Here is a 25,309-nt window from a genome sequence, read left to right as displayed (position 1 = left end):
GTAACGGCAACATGGTCACCTTCAAGTAACATATGAGAACCATGTAGATATACATAAAGTTTCTCGAAACCCCAAACTACTGCTAAACACTCCTTCTTTGTCATGGAATAATTCACCTCCATTGGTTGTAATGTACGGCTTGTATACGCAATGGGATGGCACTGACCAAGCACACTCGGGCTCTCTTGCAATAACACACCTCCAAGACCAATATCATAGGTATCCAAGCGCAAAATAAAAAGTCGAGTGTAGTCCAGATATGCCAAAATCGGAGGAGTCGTCAACAGCTCTTTGAGATCCACAAACGCTTACTCACAATCCGGAGACCATATGAAAGATGACGTTGATGACTTCAGCAATGTTCTCAATGGTGCAATGCAATCAAAAAAATGATTCATAAAATGACCAAGATATTGCATCTTGCCCAAGAAGCACTACACATCATTCACACACTTCGGAGTAAAGAACTTTAGAACAGTTATAAGTTTGTTAGGATTAACTTGCAAACCCTCACAAAAAATACAATACCCAAGATAAGTTGTGTCCTTGGATCCAAACACGCACTTTAATCACTTCAGCTTTAAACCAACGTCCTGTAGCCGATTCAACACTTTACAAACATCATGAACATGCTACTCCCACGTCCCCTCTGAGTGGATCAAGACATCATCAATGAAATCAACAATTACCTCCAGGATATTCCAAATAACCTCGTCTATCATTCGCTAGAAAGTCGTTGGAGCATTGTTCAAATCAAACGGCATTACCAAAAACTCATATAAACCAAATGGGAAGAGGGTACACATCTAGGATCGTCACTTCATTTAACAGATGATAGTTGATGCAGAAACGAACACTCTCATCAGACTTTGTCACAAGGTGAAGTTCACATGCCCAAGGACTCTACGACTTCCAAATAACACCCTTCTCCAACATCTCCTTAACGTTTGCATATAAAATCTTGATATCTTTGGGTGACCGATGACGAACAACAACCTTGATTGGACGAGCATCTCTAGTTGGAATCGAATGACGTGTGGCAATTTTGGCCCTAGACAATAAGTCAAATTCAAAGAGATCAGAATGCTCCTTTATAAGCCGGTCAACTATTGCAACACTGGAAAAAGGTAGAGCAAAACAAGATGGAAACATAGGAGGAAATAATGGGGGGACAAAAGTAATGGAAGTAGAGGTAGAATTAGAAGGACGAAAAGATACAGAAGTGAGAGGAATTGACGAAACATAAGAAAGTATGAGACAAGGGGGAGAAGCCTTAAAATCACACTTGGCATCATTGCGTTGCAACCAATCTATACCAAGGATGAGGTCAAAAGCCTAACTTGGCACCACCCTCAATGACTGTAACTCAAGCTCAAAATTGCCCACACGCACAATCAAGTCTGCCTCATCCTGTGCACATGCATGTGTACAGCCATTGCCATAAAAAATGAAAATTGGTTTTGCTGCATGATGCAAGTGTAGACGGCAACATGTGGCAACAGGTCAAGCAATAGAAGATAAACCCAAACCTGTATCAACCACCACAGAGAGAATAATAGGAGATTGTTTGTTATAAAAACAAGCTTGGAAAGTAAACACTGGATGAATCAGTGCCGAGAGGACCCCTTGATGATACTCTCGAAAGAAATATGGAAGGGTCATTGACTTATTCATGCAAGGTCCTTCCATTACTTGCATGACTCCTTGTTTCCCAAATACATCACGGTGTCCAGACCTTCCACTACAGCAGCACCAACAAGACGTTGTTGACGTCAAGGTCTCCACCTAAGAAATGGTGGTTGCCAATCTGGACAACGCTAACAATGCCGATAAGTATGACCAACTTTATCACATGCTTAACACCAAACATCACGGCCATGACCATAGCCTCGCCCTTGTCCTTAAACTCGAGCAACAGCAGTATCAACCTCCACTAAAACAGGACCATCACCCATAGGAAGTGGAGCTAAAGGACGGGTAAGTCTGACAAGATCTTGACGAAGTGCTAGCTATAACATTCCTAGCTTGATCCGCTCCAACATATTAGGCTCCGCACGAAACAAAAGACTTTAGAAACGTCCGAATGCACATTTGAAGACGTTTGGGAGAACACTCTAATCCTCATAAGTGGTTGCGCTCAAACTATTGTACCACTACAATGTTGTCCCTTGGAAACACGTGAAAAACTCATGCAAACATCAAGCATTATCCCAAGAATGATATGTGGCAATCACCATGAAATGATCAAACCAATAGTACATATCATCCCCAGGATTCCCGCGAAAGAACTTTAGCTAAATACAAGGATTGGCACCAAGACCAAGAGGAACTGTACCACGTGCCGTGAATGTCACCATCAACTGAGTTTGGTTGTTCCATTGCAAGCACATAGTAGCAAACAATTGTACTAACTATTACTCCAGAGTCAAAGGAGGAGATTGCTGATGTGCCATGAAGATGAACAAAAAGGAAAGAGCAAAAGAAGAGAAATGACAAAAAGCTAGAAAGAAATGGACATCTAAACAATACAAAAAGCTAGATCTAAATCAAAATCTTGAAAAGAAAAAACAAAAGAAAGGAAATGGAAAAAGCTGGATCTAAACCCAAATCCTAAATCCAAGCACTCCTTAGGGACAATGAAAGATGCCCCTCATCTTCACCACTGTGAGTGTTTGGAATATGGAAAGAGAATATACATATCAATTAGCCCAAAAAACCTAGTTTATATATAGGAGTGAGTAGTTCGGATTAAAACCAATCCGACAGCTACCAAAATCTCACTACACTAATATTAATATATAGCATCGTAGTCGTACATTTGGCCCTCACAACACATATATTATTCTGATTGTTAAAATATTTTCTACTTTTTTAAGAAGTATAATTTTTATTTAAAAATTGCAATATTAAGTGTATTTTTAATGTTAGCCTTTAAAAAAAATGAGGTGCATTACCTATGCTTATGCCAAAAACTCTTTCAAACCTGCCATGGCTTTGCATCTATAAATTCATATTAGCTTCTTTTAAAGAGAAAGAGAATAATTTTGATCATATTTACTTTTAATTTATTGTTTCAAATAGTGATAAACAACATCTTTTAGTAACTTTATTAATAGCTAATATATGCAATATGAAGAAAATAATATTTAATGGAAGTTTGTGCATAACACTATGATAAAGGCATTAAAATCTATTATATAATTTGGTTTTTTGACAATATGGCCAATTCATTAATTTTGTTATTAATGTTTGGAAGAAAATCATAAATTTTATGCTACATACTACTTAATTGATACATAGGTAGAGGATATTTTTACTTATATGAATGTAAGTTTCTTATTAAATACATTAAGTACCATAAACAATTTATATAGTTTGAAAAAAGTTATTTTAAAATAAAGTTGAACTGATATAGTCATATATTAGATGCATTATAATGATATGTAATAGTAATATTTCTTCTTAATTAAGAATGTTATGATAAATTATATATTGGAATTTTTTCTTTAAATAATTTAGAAGATCTATAAAATATATTTTAATTTAATTTAAAATATAAAAAAAAATTAAAGAGATAATTTTATCACTTTTTAGGCATACAAATAATTTTAACACTTTTCACTTTAAGAAGCCTCTAACTTTTTATTTTTCCTCTTTTATTTTAATAAAGTGAAAAACTCAATAATTATTATTTCAAGATCCTGTTAGATTGGTTAAGACAAACTCATAATTTGTTATGACTCCTTTAATTTAAATGTCTGATAAACTTAATATATGAAAAAAATTCAAATATAACTCTTTTATAAAGAATATTCATAAAAACCAAACACTCCATAACAAGATTTATCAATAAATATTAAAATGGATAAGGCATTAGCTAACACAAAGCTAGTTCATAATCTCTCTCACATCTTCTCCACATACACTCTTTTCCCTAGGCTGAACACCACCACCTTTTTGTTGAGGAAATCATCCAGATGCAAAGCTAAGATGGGCTGTTCTTGAGGATCAAACTCTACCACAAAATTGATCTTCATGGACACCTAAGATGGTGCAATCAATGTGCCGTCCAAGTCAAGGATTAAAGTCAACTTTTTTGACCAATGAGATATCGATCTGATAATCAAGGTTGTAAAGATGGTTTAAAGTGGAATTATAAAAATTGCACTACCATAAGATCTCTTAGAACTAATACATGGTTTGCAAATAGTAATCTCACATTTGCTCAAATGCTGAGAGTGATGTATTGTTGGTGCATTAAAATGCTACAAAATCAAGTTTGCATTGAGTGTAGTATTAAAAGTGAGCATATGCAACAAATTGGTACAACTTTTGTCGTGATATTTGTATTATCACATTACAACGAGGTGATTTCGTCAATATATATTTGGCGAAAAATATATATTGACGAAAGGAAGCTGCATTTAATATTCTATGCAGTCATATTAAGCTATACAATCAAGATAATGCTTTTATAGTTAAATAAATAATATATTTGATTTTTTACATTTAAATACTTAAAAATAATTTAAAATAATATACTAGAACAATCTTTAATTTATAATAATGAGGTGGCATGCCCATCTAAGCAATGAGGTGGCATAAGCAAATGGGGCCCACCCTAAAAGGGGGTGCTGCCGTGGTGGAGACGGTGCTCTATCCCGATCGCCTCAATAACTGGATCTGCCTGCTGGGATCCTGCCGGAGGACGCGCGGCGTGCCGCTCGCGCTACTAGCCGCGCGGTGGAGCTCAATCGAGCAGCGCCTTACATTCTCCTGGAAATTTACACTCAAGGAGCTCCATAACTCGATCGGTACCTCCTCGAGGACCGTGGTGATCTCGCCGCGCTCCAGAGCCCCGTAGAATTCCCGGGCGCTTGTAGCTGATGTGGTACATTTTCCAGCAAGAAGACACTGATACAGAAACATTGGCGTGATCAAATTGAGAGCCCGAGAGCGAGATCTCCCTCACTGTTCTTCGGTAGGGCTTGGCCTGGGGATGCCGCTGGACATCGTGGACGATGAATGGTAGCGCCATATGCTCCCTGAAGATTGGTCGCTCAATGGATCAGATCAAGAGCAGCAGCTCGGCCGATCTCGGCCTCAACACGATTCAGTGATCTTCGGCGGGAAAATGGAGTTTTTAGGAAAATGAAGAACCACGTCAAGGCTTACCTTGATTTTTTCGTCTGCTTTTAAGCAACTCGAGATTGATTATGTGATTGGTGAAAGCGAGAAAGGGTGGGTGCCAGGAAGACTTGGCCCTGCTGGACTTTTGAGGATGTTTGGTGTGACCAGCAAGGTCTGTCTTTGCTTTTACAATCTTTTACAGGCTCATCTAGGAATTTATATCAGCTTTACAGACATGAAGCAAACAGGAATAGCAAGACTCCCACTTTAGAGATGGTCCACAAGCGCAGGTTGATGTATTTTCAATCACAGAGAGCAAGGGCGTTCCCCAAGATTGTTGTTGCACTTCCAACAATGGTTGCTTCCTGTAGAGGTACGACAGGAATTCTTGAATAAGGCATCACTTTGGAAGGCTTTGGTCATGACTACACGCCGACTTTCAACCTGCCAAATCGAGATTGATACACTGTGAGTTTGTCATCTCCATTGTGAAATATTGTGATATGTTCAACACACTTTTCTTTGTGCTTTCTGACCCAGATACAACAAGATTGTCAGTCATAGTGCTCCAAGCTTGCATCGTTTCGTATCCGTTATTCAGGTGCGTATCTTTTATTTGCTTCGATTCAATAAGTGACGCCATTATGTTGATTGGGGATCTTGTGACAGTACGCTCAAATCTTCCTCTGCAATCAGAACATGTTTCAATACTCAACATGCATATGCGGCCAAACACTTCAACAGGATTTCCCGGCAGAACTTATCGATACTTGGTATGGTGGGTAAGGTTTTTCTTAAAAGCGAAAATATAGTACAATGTGCTTGTGATTGTGCAAGATCTTGTCCCTGATTTTATATTACAATCACTTTCTTACTTAGTGGACTGGGTCGCTGTTTTGGGCGTGCATGTCCAGCATCACGGTCCAGGCCACAGATCCAGCTCGGGCATCGCATCGAACAGCCTCTTTGCTCGATGTATGTGCCCGGAAGTGGCATTTGCAGCGAGCATTGCGGGCGAAACCATCGTCCACGAAGCTAAGCTATGCTCGGCAGCGCTTTTGTCAAGGGACGTTCGAGCTTCTTCGGCATAGCGGGGTTGGAAGCACGAAGAGCAGGAGGTTTGTGGAGATAAAGCTCTTGAGCGGCACATAGTTTTGGCTTCTTCAACGCTGCAGCATGATCGTCCAGGCCCAAGCCCTTTTTCGTGAAACGCTGAGTTCCACGAGACTTGATCACAAAGGCACATAATTTGGCTTCTTCAACGCTGCAGCATGATCGTCCAAGCCCAAGCCTTTTTTCGTGAAACGCTGAGTTCCACGAGACTTGATCACAAACGGGCATTTGTGAGAAGACATCGTTTGCTTCGTCGACGAGGCCATGTTTTGATTCTTCACGGCTTTGACACCAGTGCCCGCATTCCCGGCATTTTGTAGAAAACTTCCTTACGCTGATGTAAATGGTTGCTGCCGTACTTCGCATAAACGCTGGGCAAACGTTTGGCATATGCCGCGAGCATCGCGTTCCACGAGACGAGATTCCTCTTATGTTTCGAAAGTATGCCGCGAGCATGACGTCCCATATTGATTTGGATCACAACGCCACGTAGGACCACGTAGGGCTGGATAATGACGTGTCAGAATAAACTTTCGAACTGAGACCAACTTGGCGTGTCAATGCCGCGGGGCCTTATCGCTTTGTGGAGGATTGGATTCTTCCATGGAACATCGACAATCTTTTCCACATGAACTTATCACTGCATGAATCCATCACCGAAAAATGCTAAATGGTATGCATGTATCGTAGATGCTAGCATTTGATGTGCCTTAAGAAAACCACTTAGTTTTCTAGATTTGGGCTTCTGTTTTTGCAGTGGCGATAGTTTGAAGCGCTCCACGCGTGTTTAGGCCGAGCTTGGTGTAATTGAGCAAATAGTCCTTGAAGACGACGGGTTTGTAGAGAGCTGGATGTGGACGAGCTGGGGGGAAGGAGCAATCGGCAACGATTTGGCTGGGCCCATGAGCGTCGCGACTGAAATCCGGAGCTTCTCCTTGTTTACCACTGCCCGGTGCTCCACGCTATGATATCTTCCATTGCTTATGGTCACAAACAAAACCAATGATTGGATTCTACTGTTTGCTATTGTTTGCTGTGTTCATGATCTAAAAGTGTGCTTGGACAAATAAATAGTGAAAAAAACAATATGACAAATAAAAAAATACATTTATTCCAAACACCTTTGAGATTTTACATGGCATTAGCATGTTGTGTCTTTAGTTGCATCAATTTAGATGCTGGAAAAAACTTTGAGTTTAAGAACTTCTTTCCATCTTCACTACTTTATGGTTGACAAACTGTAGGGAATTTAGTATTTGCGGAAAGTTAAATGCTGCCAAGCTTTTTAACATGATCATCCAAGGGTAAGTAGAAGCAACTATCATAAAACTCATTTGAGTGAGAATTTAAGAGTTCTCCAGTCTTGGGTTTAGTTTTCATGCTTTAAGTTAAAAGGCCATAGTTCACCCTACTTTGCCTTAAGTACCCATCTATCTTATCTCTAACATTTGTCTTTTTTTCCATGTGTACGGCCAAGGCTCTTCCTGAGGATCCTGGGCCCGGAATGGCGCTGCCGGGTCGACTGGCCCCAATTGCCTGAAAAGGGCATATAAACATAGGAGCCAGAATTTTCCTACGTACCCCCACATGTACCAGCTCTTCAGAACTAATTTAATGAATCTACAGCAACAACTAAAAAATGGATGGAATTATTGGGATTTCTGGTGCCAAAGAGCAGATGTGGAATGGCCGGTGCAATATTTTGCTGATGTGGCACTATCCTACATGTCTTTTAACACGTGTCATTATGTTGAATCAAGTGTTTTAGATCATGAACGTCCAATTGATCGAAGGCCCGGAATCGATTGGGCCCAGTGAAAACCTGAGCCACTCAAAGAGCGGCTGCAGGGCCTTATCGCTTTGTCTATATCGAAAAACGTAAAAGATTAGATTGTTCCATGGAACATCGGCATGAATCTTTCATGAATGTATCACCGCATGAATCCATCACCGACACGAAAATGCTAAATGATATGTATGTGTAGTAGATGCCATTCAGGGGCATTTTCTGTTCCTTATGAAAACCTCCTAAGTTTCTAGTTCTGGGCTTCTGTTTTTGCAGTGGTGATGGTTTGAAGCGCTCCACGCGTATTGAGGCCGAGCTTGATGTAATTGAGCAAATAGTCTTTGAAGACAACGGGTTTGTAGAGAGCTGGATGGGTTTTGTCGACGAGCTGGGGAGCAGGAGCAATCGACGACGATTTGGCTGGGCCAATGAGCGTCGCGACTGAAATCCGGAGCTTCTCCTTGTTTACCACTGCCCGGTGCTCCACGCTATGGTATCTTCCATTGCTTATGATCTACACAAACAAAATCAATGATTGGATAGGTTCTCTCTACAGTTGCTACTCTTGGGCAGCAAGATCTTTGCAACATACCTGGAGCTGATCACCCAAGTTCACGAGAAGGGCCTCTGGAAGCATTTTCACCGTGACCCACTGATGGTCCTTGTGAAACAATTGGAGACCATTGACTTGGTTCTGGACTATGACTGTGAGAGCAGTAGCGTCAGAGTGAGCTCCAAGCCCGATTGCTTGATTGGGATCCGGACACGGCGGGTAAAAATTCATGGCTAGAATCCTCTCGCGTCCCGCCAACTCTTCGTTCAGGTATCCCGCCGGAAGCTCCAAGCTTTCGGTCATAGCTTCCAGTAACACGGACACGAAGTCATTGATTCGCCCTCCATACGAATTCACAGCATCTCTACATAAGAAAGAAGAAAACTCCATTTCTCTTTTTTCTTATCAAAGGCAGAAAGACCAAGCTCTTGGATTGGAATGGAAGAGTCTAACCTTGGGAGGTGTTCTTTGGCTGGCCAGACACTATCAGCTTCCAGAGCTGACGCTTCAGCGGGGATGCGGAGAACGTCCTTCCACTCAAGGATGACGTCGCGGGAAGAATCAAAGCTAGTGGAGTAGCGCATGGGCCGGCCGTCAAACACAGTGACAAAGTACTTCATCTTCTCCTCCACGGGTACGTCGTAGAAGTGCTTTGCAGCGTTTCGCATTCCTTGAAGGATATCCTTTGGAACACCATGGTTGATCACCTTCCAGGGAGTAGAATCGAAACACACAAACTTTAGCTCTTATCACTTTCACTCCCAGGCACGGAAATCGAGAGCTCACCTGGAAAGCACCCCACTCCCGGCAAGCTTGATCCAGCTCTCGCAGGAATTCTTCCTTTCCACCAGCAGCAGCGCTACTCGTGAATTCACTCAAGTCGAGCACTGGAATTTGAGCGCCCCCGGCGGCAGCTTGGATCTGGATCTTTTGAGGCTGCACGTACTCTTGTGGAAGAGATTGGTGAATTTGCAGCTGCTCAATTAGAGCTTGGATGGGCTTTGAAGCCATCACTCTCTCTTTCTCTTTCTCTCTGGGAGCTTCTTAAAGACGAATACCAGGTCTTTATGAGAGAGATGTGAACGAGAGAAGAGAAAGAGAGAAAGGAAGAGGGGCGAGCGCGAAGGAGCAAGCGAATTGATAGTGATATGATGCCAGCGAATAAACTCTCATTGGTGGAAATGACCACGTGTTTTATATTTTCTTTTTTGTTATTTTGGGATACTATTCACACTTTAGCTCTTTAATCTTAGGATGAGCCGAGGTTTTAAAATTTCGCCGCAAAAAGGAGAAAAAAAAAACCACACGTGCGCGACGTTAGACATATATAGCACGTGGGTTTATAAAAAATCCAAAGTGAGAGATGGAATGATCGATCGGGAGTACTCAATGGTCTGACTTACCATTGTCAACGTCATCCCAAATGTTGAATTCAAAAGTGCCAGGCTTTACAGGTATAAGGTGAGGAAGCACAAGATTGTACAAGCAATACCATCAACATTGTTAAATTAGTATAATTCAGTTATGGTGTATCTGTAACACGATCTATCACACCTCAAAAGATGTATTAAAAACATAAAAGATTATTACTATCATCTCTAGTTAGTCTCTCCTTACACCTTGACTTCAAAATTGATTATTTTGAGACCAATCCCTTGCTATGATTTAGTTAAATAGTGCTTGCTTGTCCAAACAAGGATGTGGATGTTGCATTCAAGAACAACGATGATGACATAGATGATGTTTAGTATTGGGTGTGTGATGAAATTTGCCACATGCATCGTGCAACTGTCAATATCCTTTATTTTATAGGTGGAAAACATGGCAATGTTGAGTAGTGAAACATGTTCTGATTGCAGAGCAAGATTTGAGCGTCATCACATTTGGAACCGTAGGACGATTACTGTCACAAGATCCACAATCTACATAATGGCGTCACTTATTGAATCAAAAGATACACACCTGAATAACGGATACAAAACGATGCAAGCTTGGAGTACTGGCCAGTAGCACTATGACTGACAATCTTGTTGTATCTGGATCAGAAAGCCCAAAGAAAAGTGTGTTGAACATTTCAAATATTTCACAATGGAAATGACAAACTCACAGTGTATCAATCTCGATATGGCAGGCTGAAAGTCGGCGTGTAAGCATGACCAAAGCCTTCCAAAGTGTTGCCTTATTCAAGAATTCCTGCTTGGAAAAGCGTACTTAGTTTCAGTACCCCTTGCTTTCTGTGATTGGAAGTACATCAAGCTTCGCTTGTGGACGATCTCTATGTTTGTAACAAAGTGGGAGTCTTGCTATTCCTGTTTGCTTCGTGCTTTCTTGTCTGTAAAGCGGATATAAAAGTAAGGCCCAAACCCGGGAATTCTACGACGCTCTGGAGCGCGGCAAGATCACCACGGTCCTACCGATCGAGAAGGTTATGGAGCTCCAGGAGAATGTAAGGCGTTGCTCGATTGAGCTCCACTGCATGGCAATATGGCATAAAAATATTTAAAAAATATAATATCTGGAATTTCCATTTTGTCTATATATAATGTAATTCATTATTATGAGCATATGCTATTTACAATTTTTAGTAGTTAAGCTTTATCATTGAGTTTTCTTGATGATATACTTGTTATTATGATGACTTTAACTTTTAATGATCTTGGTTTGTATAATCCTTCAATTTTGTCTTGATTCAACAATTTTTCAATTAAAGCTACAATAAAATTAGCAAAATTTAATCTTAATAAAAATCATTATGAATAAATTAGTAAAACTATATCATCAATGCAATTAGAAGAATTTTAGATGATCATATCATAACCACCTATATGTGAAGCAATTATATTTTCTTTGGGCAATTTATATCGTCTTCAAACAGAAAAAAATATTCTTCTATTAGAATCAAACTGCAACCTATTCCAATCGCTTGGTCAAAATGGTGAAAGTGAAGAGCGTGTCTCCTGATAGAGCAGCACACCCACGAGTTTGATGGAAATTTCATTACCTTCGGCATCTTGCCAAGAGTCGTACAGGCAGGTGAATACAAGTAGATATAATATGGTTGCTTCTTACTTCCATCTTTCTTCCACTCGTAAAATCTGCAAAAGCGAAGTCGTGTGCGCAGTAGAAGATATGATATGCTTGTTTTGGTACCCTTCGACACTCACGAGGCACCGTTTCGCTGGAAGAAGGAAACTTAAACTTAATTAATTTTTTAAGAATGGATCATTATCTCTAGTTTATTTTGTAATATTTCGAAAAGGAGCCAGCACCAAAAAGGAAACAACCCTAAATTACAGCAATAATAATTCTTAAAAGATAGTGATCAGACTGAGGGAAATGAACTGAATGTCTCAAGGGTGCCTGCGCCACCATCTTTCTATAACCCAATCCAAGCATCCAGATTCTTTTCAGCCAGACAGAGATACTTTTGTTTCAAACAAACTGATCGAGATGTATGGGAAATGTAAATCACCAGAGCAAGCACGCCGGATATTCGACGACATTACTGTCAAGGACATGTTCTCATGGAATCTAATGCTGTCAGTGTATTTCAGAAATGACTGCCTTAAAGAAGGAAAAGAGCTTTTCGACAAGATGCCCGGGAGGGATTCCGTGTCATGGAACACCATGCTGGCGGCCTACAGCGACGAAGGTGACGTGGAAACCACAAAGAAGATATTCCTCCAAATCCCCAAGCCGGATCTGGTATCATGGAACTCTCTCTTGTCGGCATATGCCCAAAGCGGGTATCTCCAGTATGCGGCGTCAACTTTTGAGAGCATGCCCCAAAGGGATGTGATTTCGTGGAGCTCTTTGTTGGCGGGGTATGCACAGCATGGGTCTTTGGCTACAGCGGTCCAGATCTTTCGCGAAATTCCGGAACGGAATCTCGTAGCGTGGACGGCCCTGATTTCCGTGTACGCCCAGCACGGGCATCTGGAGGAGGCAAAGCGGGTTTTCTGCGAGATGCCACAGCGCAACCTGGTGACGTGGACGTCTATGCTTGTAGCTTTCTCAGGAAACGGGAAGCTGGAGGAATGTGAGAAGATATTTCACTCCATGCCGCAGTGGGACGTGGTTTCCTGGAACTCGCTACTGTCGGCATATGCCCAGAATGGGCATCTTGGATACGCTTTGGGTATCTTTGCCACGATGCCTTTTCGGGACGTGGTGACGTGGAACGCTATGCTGAATGCTCACGCTAGAGCCGGGCAAGCGGAGACAACCAAGAAAATCTTTGACTCTATGCCAGTCAGGAACCTTCTGTCGTGGAATCTGGTGCTGTCGGTGACTGCCCAGCAAGGGGATCTGGAAGGTTTAAAAAATATCTTCAATGAGATGCCTCAGAAAGATCTTGTAGCTTGGAATGCTATGATATCAGCCCTGCTACAAAGGTGGCGGCTGGAGGAAGCCAAATCCTTGTTTGAGAGAATGCCGCAGCCCAACCTCGTTTCGTGGAACGCTATACTTGCCGCTTATGCCCAACACGGGCATATCCGCGAGGCGGAGTGCACTTATAGCCAGATGCCCGAAAGAGATTTAGTGTCCTGGACTTCGATGCTTGCTGCCTATGCTCAACACGGGCATCTCTCTCATTGTTGGGAAATATTTGGTAGCATCCCTGAGCGGGATCTTCTATGCTGGAACACGATGATCTTTGCTTACTTTCACAATGGCCATCTCCACCGAGCTCGAGCACTCTATGATCGTTTGCCCGAGTGGGATTCGGGCTCGTGGAGCTCACTCGTCGCCGCTTACGCTGAGAACAGGCACTGGGACGAGGCATTTAGTCTCTTCTTCGTTGGGAACCTTGTGGATCTACCAGACGAGAGATGCTTGGCCGCTGTTTTGGTTGCTTGTACTCATGCAGGGACTGTTTTCTCTGCCAGGAGCTGCTTTGTTTCGATGAGCTTTGACCATGGGCAAGAACCGACGAGGCAGCACTTGGTTTGCATGGTTGATCTCTTGGCGAGAGCTGGTTACCTCAGAGATGCGGAGGATTTGATCCAGAGCATGCCTTATGTTCCAGACGTATTCGAGTGGACATGCCTTCTTGGTGCTTGTAGAAGTTACAAGGACTTCAAGTATGGAGCTAATGCTGCTTCTCGTGTTGTGGCACTCGAGCCTAGAAACGCGGCTGCTTATGTATTGCTTGCTAATGTAACCTCTCCACAAAAAAGTTAAATAAATTAACAATGTTTTCCTTTATCTTTTGTAGTGTGTAGTATCACTAAACTAAACAACTTTTAGATATTCCACTTTTTTTTACGAGCTGAGTTTTGTAAGGCTGCCAAAGCACAGCTTTTCTTGTCTGGATGTTTCAAAATTGAGTGGCCTCTACAGCTTCCATCTTTCCAGGATTAAAGCTTTCGCTTCACATAAATTTCAAGCACCATCACCACCCACCACCAGCACGACAGGGGCCTCTTTATTCCCTTGTGACGAAGAAGAATTTAAGCCTGGAAAGATGAACGCTTTGCGAGACTGCGAGCTTTTTACATATTGTAGACTTGGAGATGAGAACGATTCACGGAGATCTGTAGGAGTGAGAGTCTTGCCGGCGGAGAGGGATTTGCTCTGACATTTCTTCGTCATCTGGTCGTTTGACAGAGGGAAATCCATTGTAAATGGCTGCAAGACAAACCTGGATAAGGAAAAAAACGAAAGAAACAGAGATCCAGTCGTCATACCTCCCTTGAACGAAGCTAGCGCTGGAACTGGTTCGCAGTGATCCTTTGTGACGTGGAGCAAGTATGTTCCAGCGAGAATGGTGACGAAGCCGCAAAGCTCAGTGACGACTTGCGCAGGAGTCTGTCTGTCCCAGTCCTGGACAAACCAAATAAGTATTAAAAACGCTGGTTCCTTGGCGAAGTAGTAAACAGAAAGAACGAACCTTGAACATGATGACGCTAGCTACGATTGTCAAGGAGGTAAACATGACATAGTAAATTGGAGATACAACTGCAGTATTAAAAGTATCTAACGCCTGCAAGGAAAACCTTGTATGAGCAACGGAAAAGAAACAAGGAAAAAATGAAAATGACCGAGTTACCCTGTTCAGATAATTCATCTGTGTTATGACACAGGTCGCAAGCACCATTGCGAACACCCATGTCTGTGGATACATTAATTGATTGATACCTTCGAATGTCAGTTTGAGGGCAATCCCGAGAGCCTTGGCACTCATCACCTGATAGAATCAATCCATGAGGACCAAAGCAAACTTGTTGTCATCCAAAGCGCTTACCGACAGTGATCCCATAAACGAACAGATACCAATGTAGACCAGTATCTGCGTGTGCCCATACTGGGGTACGTAGAGGAAAATAAGAATCAACACCACGGCTACGACAGAGGTCGCATACAGCAAAAACGCTGGAGAAAGAAACAAAAAAACTAATGAATCAAAGGCCTAGAAAGGAGGGAAAGATTTACCAGGTTCGCTCGCTAGATCCCAAACTTGCTTCACCGATTCAATATCACGTTCCCCAGGAGCATGCAAGACAATAGTCGTAGAACCCACGACACAAAGAGCACAGCCGAGCATTCCCAGAACATGTAGCTTCTCCTTAAGAATGACATGCGCCAATGCTGCACTGTAAAAAAAACAGCCTCAAACTGTAAGAAATCCAGCTTCACGCTTTATCCTCCACTCACCTTACTATAATACTCAAAGCTCCTAAAGGCGTGACAAGTATCGCAGGAGCAAACGCATACGCTGCAAAGTTTGCAACCTCGCCAAATATCACTGCTCAAAGAAGTGAGCAAACTTTGTTATTTCGCATTTTCATCCTGGAAAAACTAGCTTACTTGTGATCATGCCTGCCCACCAAAGCGGTTCATACAGATAGGAGTAGCCCCCAACACCTACAAAAACACGAAAAAGCTGTGACTAGAGCACGACATTGCAACTAAAAAAAAGGAATTTAAAACCATGCCTACCAGCACGAACTCCAGAAGCACCAGCTCTCTTAAGCCCTTTCTTCTTGATGATAAAACTCGCTCCAATGAAGAGGCTGGATGAGAGAGCCAACACCAGTCCCTTGTGATTATCCGTCGTGACGGCCATTGCTGGATCCTGCGAAGCAGTAGCCTGTGCCATCGAAAATCCGCGACCCTGCGCTACAAATCACTGATCCCTGAGCTGGGAGAAGGCCCTGCGCATCCAATCCGGCTCAAAATCTCGCAGCTGACATACATTCTCGGCGTGCGCCACACCTTCCCGAGAATTAGGTCGACCGCCTACCAGTGCTCCATTTCCCAGCGCCTCGCGGGATCGACGAATTCCTGCCGGTGGCGAGCTAGGGCTCTTGACAAGGACGTGGAAGCCGAGCGAAGATAGAGAGAAAACTTGGATCAGACCCTTCCACTGTCCCTAAAATGTGTTCTTGCGAATATGCCCTGGGTTGAATTATTTTAACGTTTTGAGACGCCAGTTTTGCCCTAGCTCTAGCTCGCCCAGCGATGGAGCGATCGATTGCGGCGCTGGTAGCTCGCGGCGGTGGCGTGTGACGAGAATGGAGGTGCGTTTCTTGCTCTTCCTGACCTAGGTATTGATCGATCGCGCAGGTGAGGAACGAGAAATATAGCGCTTGCTTGCGCCGGGGCAAGATTACGGTCGTGCGCCTCCAACAGGGCAAGGATCGCAAGCTCCATTGGACGTTTCCGAGCGGCGGGGGCGCCAGCGATGCCAGCTGCGTGGAGATCGCGCTTGATTTCTTGATCTATGGGACAAAGAATGGGGATATCGTGCATTATCTTCTTGAAGAAGATGCCCCGCTGCTGTCAACGACGTTTCATCACTTGCAAGGCATCAAAAGGTTGGGATTCTTGTCTTGCTGCTGAAAATGGCCTTTAGATCTTTTTTGGTCCATCTCTCTATTTTCTCTGATTCTTTTTTCTGCGTGTAGGCTGTGGGTTAATGTCATTGGGACACGAGTGATACTTGAGGACGAAATGGAGCATCTCTTTGTCTACAATCCTGTTTCGCAAGAGGTTCTTATCGTTTTCTGGTTGCTTTGACGGGATGAGTAAAACTTGCAGACATCCTTGATAAGCGAGACTGACAATCCGGACAACGTGCTGTGGGATTCCGATGATTCGAATGTAGTGGTGATTTCTAAAGGCCATGAAGACATGGTTTTTATCTATTCCAGTGCGAGTGTCTCACCGAAGCTTATGTTCGTAGGCTTGTCAACGACAAGGCCTGCTGGATTTGTTCCTTTGGCACTCCAGAACGGAGTTTTGACGAGCCAGGTAACTGCATGTTTGTTCATCGAGGTTTCTTATTCCTGATTTGTGTAGCAGGGGAGTGCTCCTGTACAAGAAGTAATTCTTGAAACACACAAGTGGATCAAGGTGAAGACGCCTACCAACTAATGACTTCCTGTTTTAAAAATGTCTGCAGGGGCGAGTTGAAAGCCAAGCTGAGAGAAGGATGAGATTTGATCAAAACATTGCTCTGTTCCATTTCAAGGAGGCGTGGAATGATGCGATTGTTTTAAATGAGATAGAGGTACTGCTCTGTTGCTGAATGCTCCATGACGGTGTATGTCAGGTGTGGGACGCTTTAGCGAAACAGGCGCTGGGGCAGATGGATCTGGATTTAGCTTTAAAAGCTTGCCAGCAAGCAAAGGACGTGAAGATGCAAATGCTTTTACGTCCTTTGGAACACATTGAAGATAAATATTTATTCGCTGGTCATGTAATGACAATATTTGGAGAGCATGATACAGCACAGGTACAGAGTGTGTCCAGTGAATTCTAGTGAGCGCGCAAATCCAATTAAACTTTGACAGGATTATTTTTTGAAATCTATACATCCGCAATCTGCAGTGGATCTACGAATGAGCCTACAGCAATGGGATCGGGTAAGGAAGCCTGATCTTTGATCTCATCGTCCTTTTCTTTTAGGCGTTGCCACTAGCTGTTCAACTGGATTCGCCTTCAATCCATGATATAAAGTGGCACTACGCTCAGTGGCTTGAACGGAAAGGCGAATACCGTCAATCAGTAATGCATTATCAAGATACTCTGAAAGTGTGCCTTCCCGACACACCTCGTTACTCTCAAGCAAAGGTGTAGTCTTTGGTGATATTTTATCTCGTCCGTCAACCTGTCTTGTTCAGACCGGCCTAGCACGGGCACTTATTCACGTTGGTGACATTTGGAAGGGAAAGCAGTTGGCAATAGAGTGCAATGATACGCGCCTTTTTGGCGAATGCGCAAAGATTCTCGAAGGCTTGAACTTATTACAGGTATTTCTTCTGCTATTATCTCCCGGTCAGCTTTACTATCTGATGTCGCTAGGATGCTGCAGAACTATATGAGATGGGTAAACAGCCTCAAAGGGCCACAAGGCTATACATTGCAGCCAGAAACTACTCAAAGGCTTGCTTGCTTGTAAAGGAGCTAGATAGCTTAATGTTTTACAACGAAGTAAGCTGAAGCAACACAAGAAGTTCACTACTTACATTGGTATGGCTAGTATGGGAGAGCTATGGATGGGGAACGAAAATATTCTGATGCGTCAGCTGCATATGAAGCGGGAGAGGTGAGCATATTCGAATTACAGTGCATGTTTAACGCTTGCTCTTACTCGCAGGATTTTGAAAACGTAGTTCGGCTGGAATTAGGACCACTAAATAACCCCTCGAGAGCTTATTCGGTGGTGTATGAGGTAATCTTTCATCGAACTTGAGTCTCCGACTATAAGTTTTACACAGACTAAGTCCATTTCCGGAGCATTTCTAGCTGCGAAGTTCTGCAAGGGAAATGGAGATTACGAGCGAGCTATTGAATTTTTTATCATGGCAAAAAGGTAATATATTATTCTTTGGGGGCATCTTTCTGCAGTATCAGCTTAATCCGGACTGTAGAAGGGACGAAGCTCGGGAGCTGGCTCAACTTCATGGTAAAATGGATGTATACACCGGACTCGTGGTTGATATAGCGTCAACTGAAGAACGTTTGACACTCGCCAAGTTAAGCTTCAATTTCCATGTTATTTCTGATCTGTGAACTTCCTTTATGCGATGGTCAGGTACTACGAATCCACGGGAAACTACACACAAGCTGGCTTACTGTTCGAACGTTGCAATGAAACAAAGAAAGCTCTTAACTTGTACCTTCAATGGGGTTCGGCTGAAGGAATTGATCAGGTAATGAGGATTATTTTAATGTATTAAGGTTAAAGCTCTTTGCTTCAGGCCATAGCAATGGTTGGGCGTCTTAAAGCCGAGGAACTTATCTCGCAATTGTTTGATTTCCTGACGGATGCCACAAGAGCGGAAAAAACACAGAAACATTTGCAGCGCTTGCACACGGTCCTTGGGCATTACGAGCAGGCCACAAAAGCTGCCAAATTAATTGCTGACCAAGAGAGGGTGAGTAGAAGTGAGCTGTGAATAGTCAGTCTCTGATCATTGTTATCGTAAAACAGGAAGCAGGCAATTATAGGAGCGGGCATCAACTTCTACTGGATTACTGTAGAACACTTCAAGATCACGGAAAGCAAGTGCCTAGTGAACTCCTTAGACAACTCATGCTTCTTCATTCCTACATTCTTGTAAAGACGTTAATCCGTCTTGAAAATCACAGGTTTGGCCCTGCTTAACTTTTTCCTTAATTCATTTGTTTCGTGATACATTGTTTGCTCTTCAGATTAAGTGCTCGCATGCTCATCCGCATAGTGAAAAACATTTCGATGTTTCCTGCTCACGTAGTTCAGATTCTCACATCGGCCGTTATCGAGTGTCAACGTTCAGGCCTGAAAAAATCCGCTTTCGATTATGCTTCCATGCTAATGAATCCGGAGTACAGGTATTATTTACTTTTGTTTTGCGAATCACGTGATTGACTTTCGATTCAGGCAGATGATTGCTCCTGCGTACAAACGAAAGATCGAAAAAATAGTACGCAAGCCGGAAAAGGTTGAAGACGAGGAGCCTCTGTCTCCATGCCCCGTGTGTTCGCTACCTATACCAGAAACGCAACTTGACTGTCCGGCTTGTGGAAGCAACATCCCTGTGAGTGCTGGCGTTTTGGAATTTTTGCCTCAATCCCTCTGTCTGTGCAGTTTTGTATAGTTTCTGGTCGGCATATGGTGTTGGAAGATTGGACAACATGCCCCAGCTGCAAGTTCCCCGCTCTCATGTCTGAGTTCTTAAAGGTCATATCCAAACATTATGATTCAAACACAGGTGTAGTAACTTCTTTAACTACAGATGCTGGAAGTAGAGAAGACATGTCCTATGTGCAGTCAACCCGTTGCTGAAGAGGACCTGGTGCTTGTAAATCCGGATTTGAAGAAGTGATGCCGATGCTGGAAGCGGCATCGAGGCTAGCGCAAGATAACAGTAACGATTAGCAGGAAGGGATGGCGATCTTAAACTTCCCAAGCAGATGTTTGACGGGCTCCAGGATCCCAATGAAACGCTATGATCAGCGCGTACGTGAAGCACGGATCTCAAAGATGCAAGGGACCTCTTTTTTCGTGCCATCACTTGGACACCGATGGTCATGAGCTGGATATATGCAACAAGCTCGTGGCCTAGCTAGCGCAGGAAGAAGATCATGGTCCTTGATCACGGGGGCCTCGAAAAGCTCCCAACTTGAAGACAAGAAGCTCTTCGTCAAGATGCCGCTCGCTTAGAAATAGTGGGGCTAAGGCGTCCCAGAAATGTGGCAATCATGCATACTATTTGCTATATTATTCGCACCACCTTTTTCTCTTTCTGTGACGCTTCATAGTGTACAAACCCACGCTCGTCAACGCATACTAAGGATTTAAGGTATCTGAAAGTACATATATTTTTCATATCAACTTTGATAAATCTTGGATCTGGTTGAGTTTGTTTGATGCCGCTCCGTTACTTCTGTTCGGGTCCGAAACGATGATGGTGCGCTTTGGATCCAGAATCCAGGTCCCATGAAACGTGCCCCCGGCCAGAAGAGGGTTATCCATGCCGTGGTAGCGGCTGCTCGCATAGTGGAACGCCAGATTCGCCGGGATTGCGCAGGAGAGAACATCCAGGAACTTCAAGAAGTCCTTCCCATTCCGGGACGCGTTCGCGGCAAGGATGTTGCGGTAATAGATGAATTCTTCTTCCTTGTCCTGGATCATCCTGCATGTAGCGTTCACTGCTTCCTGAAACGTCTGCACGCTCGGATCGGTGAGCAGCAGCACAGCCGGCAGGTTGTTCAACTTCTTCTTGTAGAACTCATTGCGAAACGAGAAGATATCGTTCACCATCCATATATGATCAAGCATAGCGTTCTGAGCACTGACGAAATCCGGGGACTCGACATCCTCATCTTCAAAGGAAGCGCCAATGAGTGTGTAGAACAGTGGCAGAATGAAGATGTTGTTCCTCCTGTAGAGCTTGTAGTCCTGCTTCAAGTCGTCACTCGAGATGCTTCTCGCCCAACCCTCGACAGTGGAAACTGTGCGCTTGAAGAGCTCCGGCTGCAACAGAGACCTCAAATCCTTCATCAGATCGTGGCAAGCTCGATACGCAACAATGTCTGGAACTTCCGCAAGCGATGCGGTTCCATTGCAGAGGCTAAGAACAGTGTCGAGATACGACGTTGCGGCGACCTCGTTGTCATCAATCGGGTCGTCCAGGAAGGCAATGGCCCAAGCAAACTTGGCCGACGCCACCATATTCTCTTTCGGAGCGTGAGCCGTGGAAAGGCATGTCACCATTGGAACCTTCCACTGGAGCAGGGATTTCTTCTCCTCCGGACTCAAATCCCTCCTCGTGCATTTGAATGCCCACTCGTTTGCTTCCCTGGTGATTGACTTGTACTCGGGGTGCCTGTGGAAAGAGAGAGAGCATGGTACCTCCGGAAGCTCGAAACTCTCGAGAGCGAAGAGACGTTCTACCGCTGATAGCTTCTGCAAACACAGGCTCCCCATTTCTTTCTGTCAAGCACAATGGTTTCAACAGCTCTTCGATTTATATTAAGTTTCACGTCATGCTGCCCGGTTTGTCCGCTTGGATTGGAACAATAGTACTAGCATGAACCATTTGTAGCTTCTGTTAAACACGGACTCTCTGTCAATCACAATGGCTTCGACAGGTCTTCGATTTATACTAAGTTTCACGTCAAGCTGCCCGTTTTGTCCACAGCGCGATGGAATTGTAAGAGGAGAGAATCTACCAATTATTTAGTACTATCATAATCATTTGCAGCTATTCCAAATAATTCCGTAAAATCCGGATCAATTTGACTTGGAGAGCACGATCACTCTTCTCTCGTGTTCTTGTTTGGAGAGGTCAACCCTCTAATTATCTCAACTACCTAGTGGTTCGCTTCTAGTTTTCGCTCTTGGGGGCATTCAAACAATTGTGATATAAGTTTCTCTACAGCTTGAAGAAGAGAGCTTGAAACTCGATACATAGAAAATCGATCACTCCTTCAGGCGAACCGCATTGCCAGAGCTGCAAGATCCCTATGAGTTGTTAAAGAATACATTATGACTCAATAACTTTCCTTTGTTTGATTGAAGAGGTGATGCCTCTCCCAGCATCACCGGAAGATCACAGTGCTGATGGACTCGCAAGATTGGTCCGACGTGCAAAAGACTTGACCCAGGCTAGAAAGGTTCACTCTCTCGTACTCGGAAGCAGCTACAGTCGAGACAGGTACCTGGCCAATCTCCTCGTCCACATGTACGGCAAGTGCGGTAGTGTGAGAGATGCCCGGCAGGTGTTCGACGCGATCGACAGGCCCAACGTTGTGGCTTTCAACATCATGCTCGCGACATATGCCCAGAACGGGTATCTCGACGACGCGCGGCTCTTCTTCGACAAAATGCCACAGCGCAACGTGGTCTCTTGGAACGCGTTGGTATCGGCCCAAGCGCAGAATGGGTTCTTGGAAGAGGCACGGAGAACGTTTAGCAGGATGCCGAGCAAAGACGTGGCTTCGTGGAACATTATGATCACGGCAGCTGCCAGGGATGGCGATCTCAAACTCGCCAAGCAGATGTTTGACGGGCTCCAGGCTCCAAACCAAGTCTCGTGGAACGCGATGATCAGCGCGTACGTGAAGAACGGGGATCTCAAAGATGCGAGAGAGCTCTTTGAGAGAATGCCTTCGTCTCAACGCAATGCCATCACTTGGACAACGATGGTGATGGCGTATGCCCGGGCTGGATATATGCAACAAGCCCGTGGCCTATTTGATCGGCTAGCGGAGGAAGAAGAAGAAGAAGATCATGGTCCTCCTCCAGAGCTATGGAACTTCATGATCACTGCTTACTCACGAAGATCCCAGCTTCAAGATGCCAAGGAGCTCTTCGACAAGATGCCGCGACGTGATCGAGTGTCCTGGAGAGCTATGGTTTCAGCGTATGCAGAGTCGGGGTATCCTTCTAAAGCACTACGCTTGCTAAGCACCACACCATTCGAGGAAGATCTGGTCTGCCAGACAGCGATCATCGTTGGATATGGTCGTGTCGGGGATCTGGAGGCAGCAAGGAAGCTATTTGACAAGATCCCCAACCGAGACACCATCTTGTGGAACGCCATAGTCATTGCGGCTGCTCACTGCGGGGACTTCCAGACAGCGCGTCACTACTTCCAGCAGACACCCGACAAGAATGTCCAGTCATGGAACGGCATGATAAGTTGTCTCGCACAACACAACAGGCTCGATCAAGCCAGGGATGCCTTCGACCAAATGCCGCATCGAGACGTGGTCTCGTGGACTGTGATGCTCACTGCTTACTCCCAGAGCGGCTACCACAGAGAACCGTTCCTCCTCTTTCGACTCATGGACTTGGAAGGCATGGATCCCGACGCTGTGGCTCTGGCCTGTGCTTTCGATGCCTGTGCGAGCTTCTCGAGCAGCAGGGAAGGGAGAGATCTTCACGGCTCCATCAGCGGCAGCAAGCTCGAGAAGGATTTGCTGGTTGCAAATGCGATGATCAACATGTATGGTAAGTTCGGGCTCCTCGGTCGCGCAGAGGTGGTGTTTGAGCGAATGAACAACGCCGATGCCGTGTCATGGAACGCTATGATCACAGCTTTCGCTCAGAACGGGCTGTGGAGAGACGCCGAGCGGTGCTACTCAAAGATGCAGTGCGAGGGGCTCCAGCCGGATGGAATCACTTTCCTGGCGCTTCTCTCTGCGAGCGTTCACGCAGGGAGCTTGTCCAGTGCTTGGTGCTACTTTGTGGCGATGGAGCTCGACTACGAGCTTGTGGCGACTGCGGAGCACTTCAAGTGCATGGTGGATCTGCTAGGACGGTCGGGAAGAGTGGAGGAGGCCGAGGAGCTTGCCGCCTCCATGCCATTTCATCCTAACGTTGAGGAGTGGACGTCCATACTTAATGCACGAAAGATCCATGGAGCTAAGAATGTAAGTATTAAAGTTGCTCAAAATTTACATCAGTTGGATCCTTGCAGTCCCCTCCCATATATTTTAGGATAGAAGAGAAAGTACCACACAGGGAACACAAGGATGGATCTTCCAAGTTTTTCCAAGTTCCTGGAATTTGGAAAAGTTCTTCCATGATATCATCTTTGTTGTCTATGTTGATAAAACTCACAAGCTTTTAAGCTCGATCTCAATTGTACAAAGTAACATAGATATCATTCATTTTATACAAATCACCTTCATTTATTTATAGAATGCCCGCTACTCATCTTCGTCAGAGCTTTGGTACGCTAAACCCAGCAAACCAATGTCGCCATCTTTAGCTTCTGTAGTGGATTGTGGCTGCAAAGTAGTAGGAGCTGCTGGACTCGGCGATCGTGCTTCAACACGATCATTCGTCGCAGGGCCAGCAACACGAACTCTCTTCGGCTTTACTTCCACAATGCTCTTAAGTAGATCCTGTTGCCTACAAGAGCCAAGTCACAAAAAGAACCACGCTTGAACTTAACCAGTACCGGATTCCACTCCTTGGCTTGGGCTCTACACGGATTGCAGGGAACGCCGGAGCTTGAGAAGCGTCCACTAAGCTGGCCGCTTTGTGCTGGAAAACTCGCGTCAAGGAGATCAATCACGGAAAAAGAGATAGCCGTCTCAAAAGTGTGAAGGATATCTTAAACGCATCAAACGCCTTCTTCTCTGATCTCCTCCTCACCCTCTCGGCATCCTCCTCGGCTTCCATCTGTTCTTTGAGGTAGAGAAGATCATCGCTGTCAAGAGCTGCAAAGAACCTCCCAGGAAAACGTGAGAAAACCAAGAAAAAAAACGAGCTTTTCCTAGAGAAATGCAAGGAATTCAAAAACTAAGTGAAGAACAGTACCGCCTCGTCCATGCAAATACCCTCCGCGTTCCCCTGCTACCTCTTGCATCTGTTTCGCAGCGCCAATATCCCTGTCAGGGCAAGTTCTCAGTAACATCGCTCGACTGGAAGCGAAAAAATAGAAGCTTAAAACCAGTATGGCCGGTTCACTAACCCTGGCGACCATCTTCTTGAACGCCGCATCTTCATCATCTATCTTGTCTCTCAAACCCTTGGAATACCATCTCTTATCTGCAAGAAATCGAAAATTCAGCCCACATTCCACCCCAAATCCCTTATTCTAGCAGCGAATTCGGATGTAGCAGGAAATTTTTTGGAGATCTTACCTCGCGAATCGCTGAGATTGGTGTACTCCCTCACCTCTCGCCCCGCCATAGCCACGCCCGGGGCAAAGCTATCTTTCTTTGTTTTTTAAAAAACCCTAGCCCTAATTGACTGACGGAAACTGCTATGACACGTCGGA

The 25,309-nt window shown here is 44.3% G+C and overlaps 8 protein-coding genes across 11 annotated transcripts; 3 read left to right on the top strand and 5 right to left on the bottom strand.

Annotated features, from left to right (window-relative positions):
- Window positions 1-4,656: 4,656 nt before the first annotated feature.
- On the bottom strand, window positions 4,657-5,147 carry LOC112351239. The gene is made up of 2 exons (XM_024688735.1): window positions 4,973-5,147; window positions 4,657-4,914 (listed from the first exon to the last, which is right to left on the bottom strand). Exons 1-2 carry the CDS (start codon window positions 5,036-5,038, stop codon window positions 4,657-4,659), a joined length of 324 nt encoding a protein of 107 aa, XP_024544503.1. The 5' UTR covers window positions 5,039-5,147.
- A 2,990-nt stretch (window positions 5,148-8,137) lies between these two features.
- Window positions 8,138-9,755, bottom strand: LOC9651195 (probable 2-oxoglutarate-dependent dioxygenase ANS). The gene is made up of 4 exons (XM_002983572.2): window positions 9,369-9,755; window positions 9,036-9,289; window positions 8,622-8,946; window positions 8,138-8,543 (listed from the first exon to the last, which is right to left on the bottom strand). The coding sequence occupies exons 1-4, from the start codon at window positions 9,591-9,593 to the stop codon at window positions 8,280-8,282; spliced, it is 1,068 nt and encodes a 355-aa protein (XP_002983618.1). The 5' UTR covers window positions 9,594-9,755; the 3' UTR covers window positions 8,138-8,279.
- Window positions 9,756-12,032: 2,277 nt separating this feature from the next.
- On the top strand, window positions 12,033-13,766 carry LOC112351238 (pentatricopeptide repeat-containing protein At4g02750-like). Its single transcript, XM_024688733.1, has 2 exons — window positions 12,033-12,566; window positions 12,696-13,766. The coding sequence occupies exons 1-2, from the start codon at window positions 12,033-12,035 to the stop codon at window positions 13,764-13,766; spliced, it is 1,605 nt and encodes a 534-aa protein (XP_024544501.1).
- A 60-nt stretch (window positions 13,767-13,826) lies between these two features.
- On the bottom strand, window positions 13,827-15,954 carry LOC9643974 (probable magnesium transporter NIPA4). The gene is made up of 9 exons (XM_002983571.2): window positions 15,525-15,954; window positions 15,393-15,449; window positions 15,240-15,330; window positions 15,018-15,178; window positions 14,830-14,957; window positions 14,635-14,772; window positions 14,476-14,568; window positions 14,273-14,408; window positions 13,827-14,213 (listed from the first exon to the last, which is right to left on the bottom strand). The coding sequence occupies exons 1-9, from the start codon at window positions 15,682-15,684 to the stop codon at window positions 14,110-14,112; spliced, it is 1,068 nt and encodes a 355-aa protein (XP_002983617.1). The 5' UTR covers window positions 15,685-15,954; the 3' UTR covers window positions 13,827-14,109.
- Window positions 15,955-15,998: 44 nt separating this feature from the next.
- Window positions 15,999-20,318, top strand: LOC9651194 (WD repeat-containing protein 19). Its single transcript, XM_024688823.1, has 22 exons — window positions 15,999-16,105; window positions 16,152-16,402; window positions 16,493-16,577; window positions 16,626-16,838; window positions 16,887-16,940; window positions 16,990-17,097; window positions 17,140-17,322; window positions 17,381-17,452; window positions 17,496-17,660; window positions 17,711-17,839; window positions 17,892-18,020; window positions 18,070-18,135; window positions 18,187-18,261; window positions 18,308-18,402; window positions 18,461-18,565; window positions 18,625-18,742; window positions 18,791-18,967; window positions 19,024-19,181; window positions 19,245-19,403; window positions 19,453-19,609; window positions 19,660-19,752; window positions 19,808-20,318. Exons 1-22 carry the CDS (start codon window positions 16,100-16,102, stop codon window positions 19,895-19,897), a joined length of 2,688 nt encoding a protein of 895 aa, XP_024544591.1. The 5' UTR covers window positions 15,999-16,099; the 3' UTR covers window positions 19,898-20,318.
- Window positions 20,025-21,501, bottom strand: LOC9643973 ((E)-2-epi-beta-caryophyllene synthase-like). Its single transcript, XM_002983570.2, has 2 exons — window positions 20,457-21,501; window positions 20,025-20,230 (listed from the first exon to the last, which is right to left on the bottom strand). The coding sequence occupies exons 1-2, from the start codon at window positions 21,499-21,501 to the stop codon at window positions 20,025-20,027; spliced, it is 1,251 nt and encodes a 416-aa protein (XP_002983616.2).
- Window positions 21,502-22,100: 599 nt separating this feature from the next.
- LOC112351237 (pentatricopeptide repeat-containing protein At4g02750-like) lies at window positions 22,101-24,023 on the top strand. The gene has a single exon (XM_024688732.1). It carries the CDS (start codon window positions 22,101-22,103, stop codon window positions 24,021-24,023), a length of 1,923 nt encoding a protein of 640 aa, XP_024544500.1.
- A 122-nt stretch (window positions 24,024-24,145) lies between these two features.
- LOC9651192 lies at window positions 24,146-25,254 on the bottom strand. Of its 4 annotated transcripts, none has more exons than XM_024688900.1 (6): window positions 25,173-25,254; window positions 24,980-25,077; window positions 24,847-24,895; window positions 24,640-24,746; window positions 24,485-24,567; window positions 24,146-24,435 (listed from the first exon to the last, which is right to left on the bottom strand). In XM_024688900.1, exons 1-6 carry the CDS (start codon window positions 25,219-25,221, stop codon window positions 24,231-24,233), a joined length of 591 nt encoding a protein of 196 aa, XP_024544668.1. In that variant the 5' UTR covers window positions 25,222-25,254; the 3' UTR covers window positions 24,146-24,230. The 4 variants fall into 4 exon arrangements, with proteins under 4 accessions (XP_024544668.1, XP_024544669.1, XP_024544670.1 ...); XM_024688901.1 differs by having other exon boundaries at window positions 25,001-25,077; XM_024688902.1 differs by having other exon boundaries at window positions 24,847-24,917; window positions 25,001-25,077; window positions 25,173-25,196.
- Between the last annotated feature and the right edge of the window lie 55 nt (window positions 25,255-25,309).

Source organism: Selaginella moellendorffii, unplaced genomic scaffold, assembly GCF_000143415.4.
Source record: "Selaginella moellendorffii unplaced genomic scaffold, v1.0 SELMOscaffold_59, whole genome shotgun sequence".
Taxonomy (NCBI): domain Eukaryota; kingdom Viridiplantae; phylum Streptophyta; class Lycopodiopsida; order Selaginellales; family Selaginellaceae; genus Selaginella; species Selaginella moellendorffii.
Note: the sequence above shows the minus strand (reverse complement) of the source record. Positions and strands in the feature narration are given on the sequence as shown.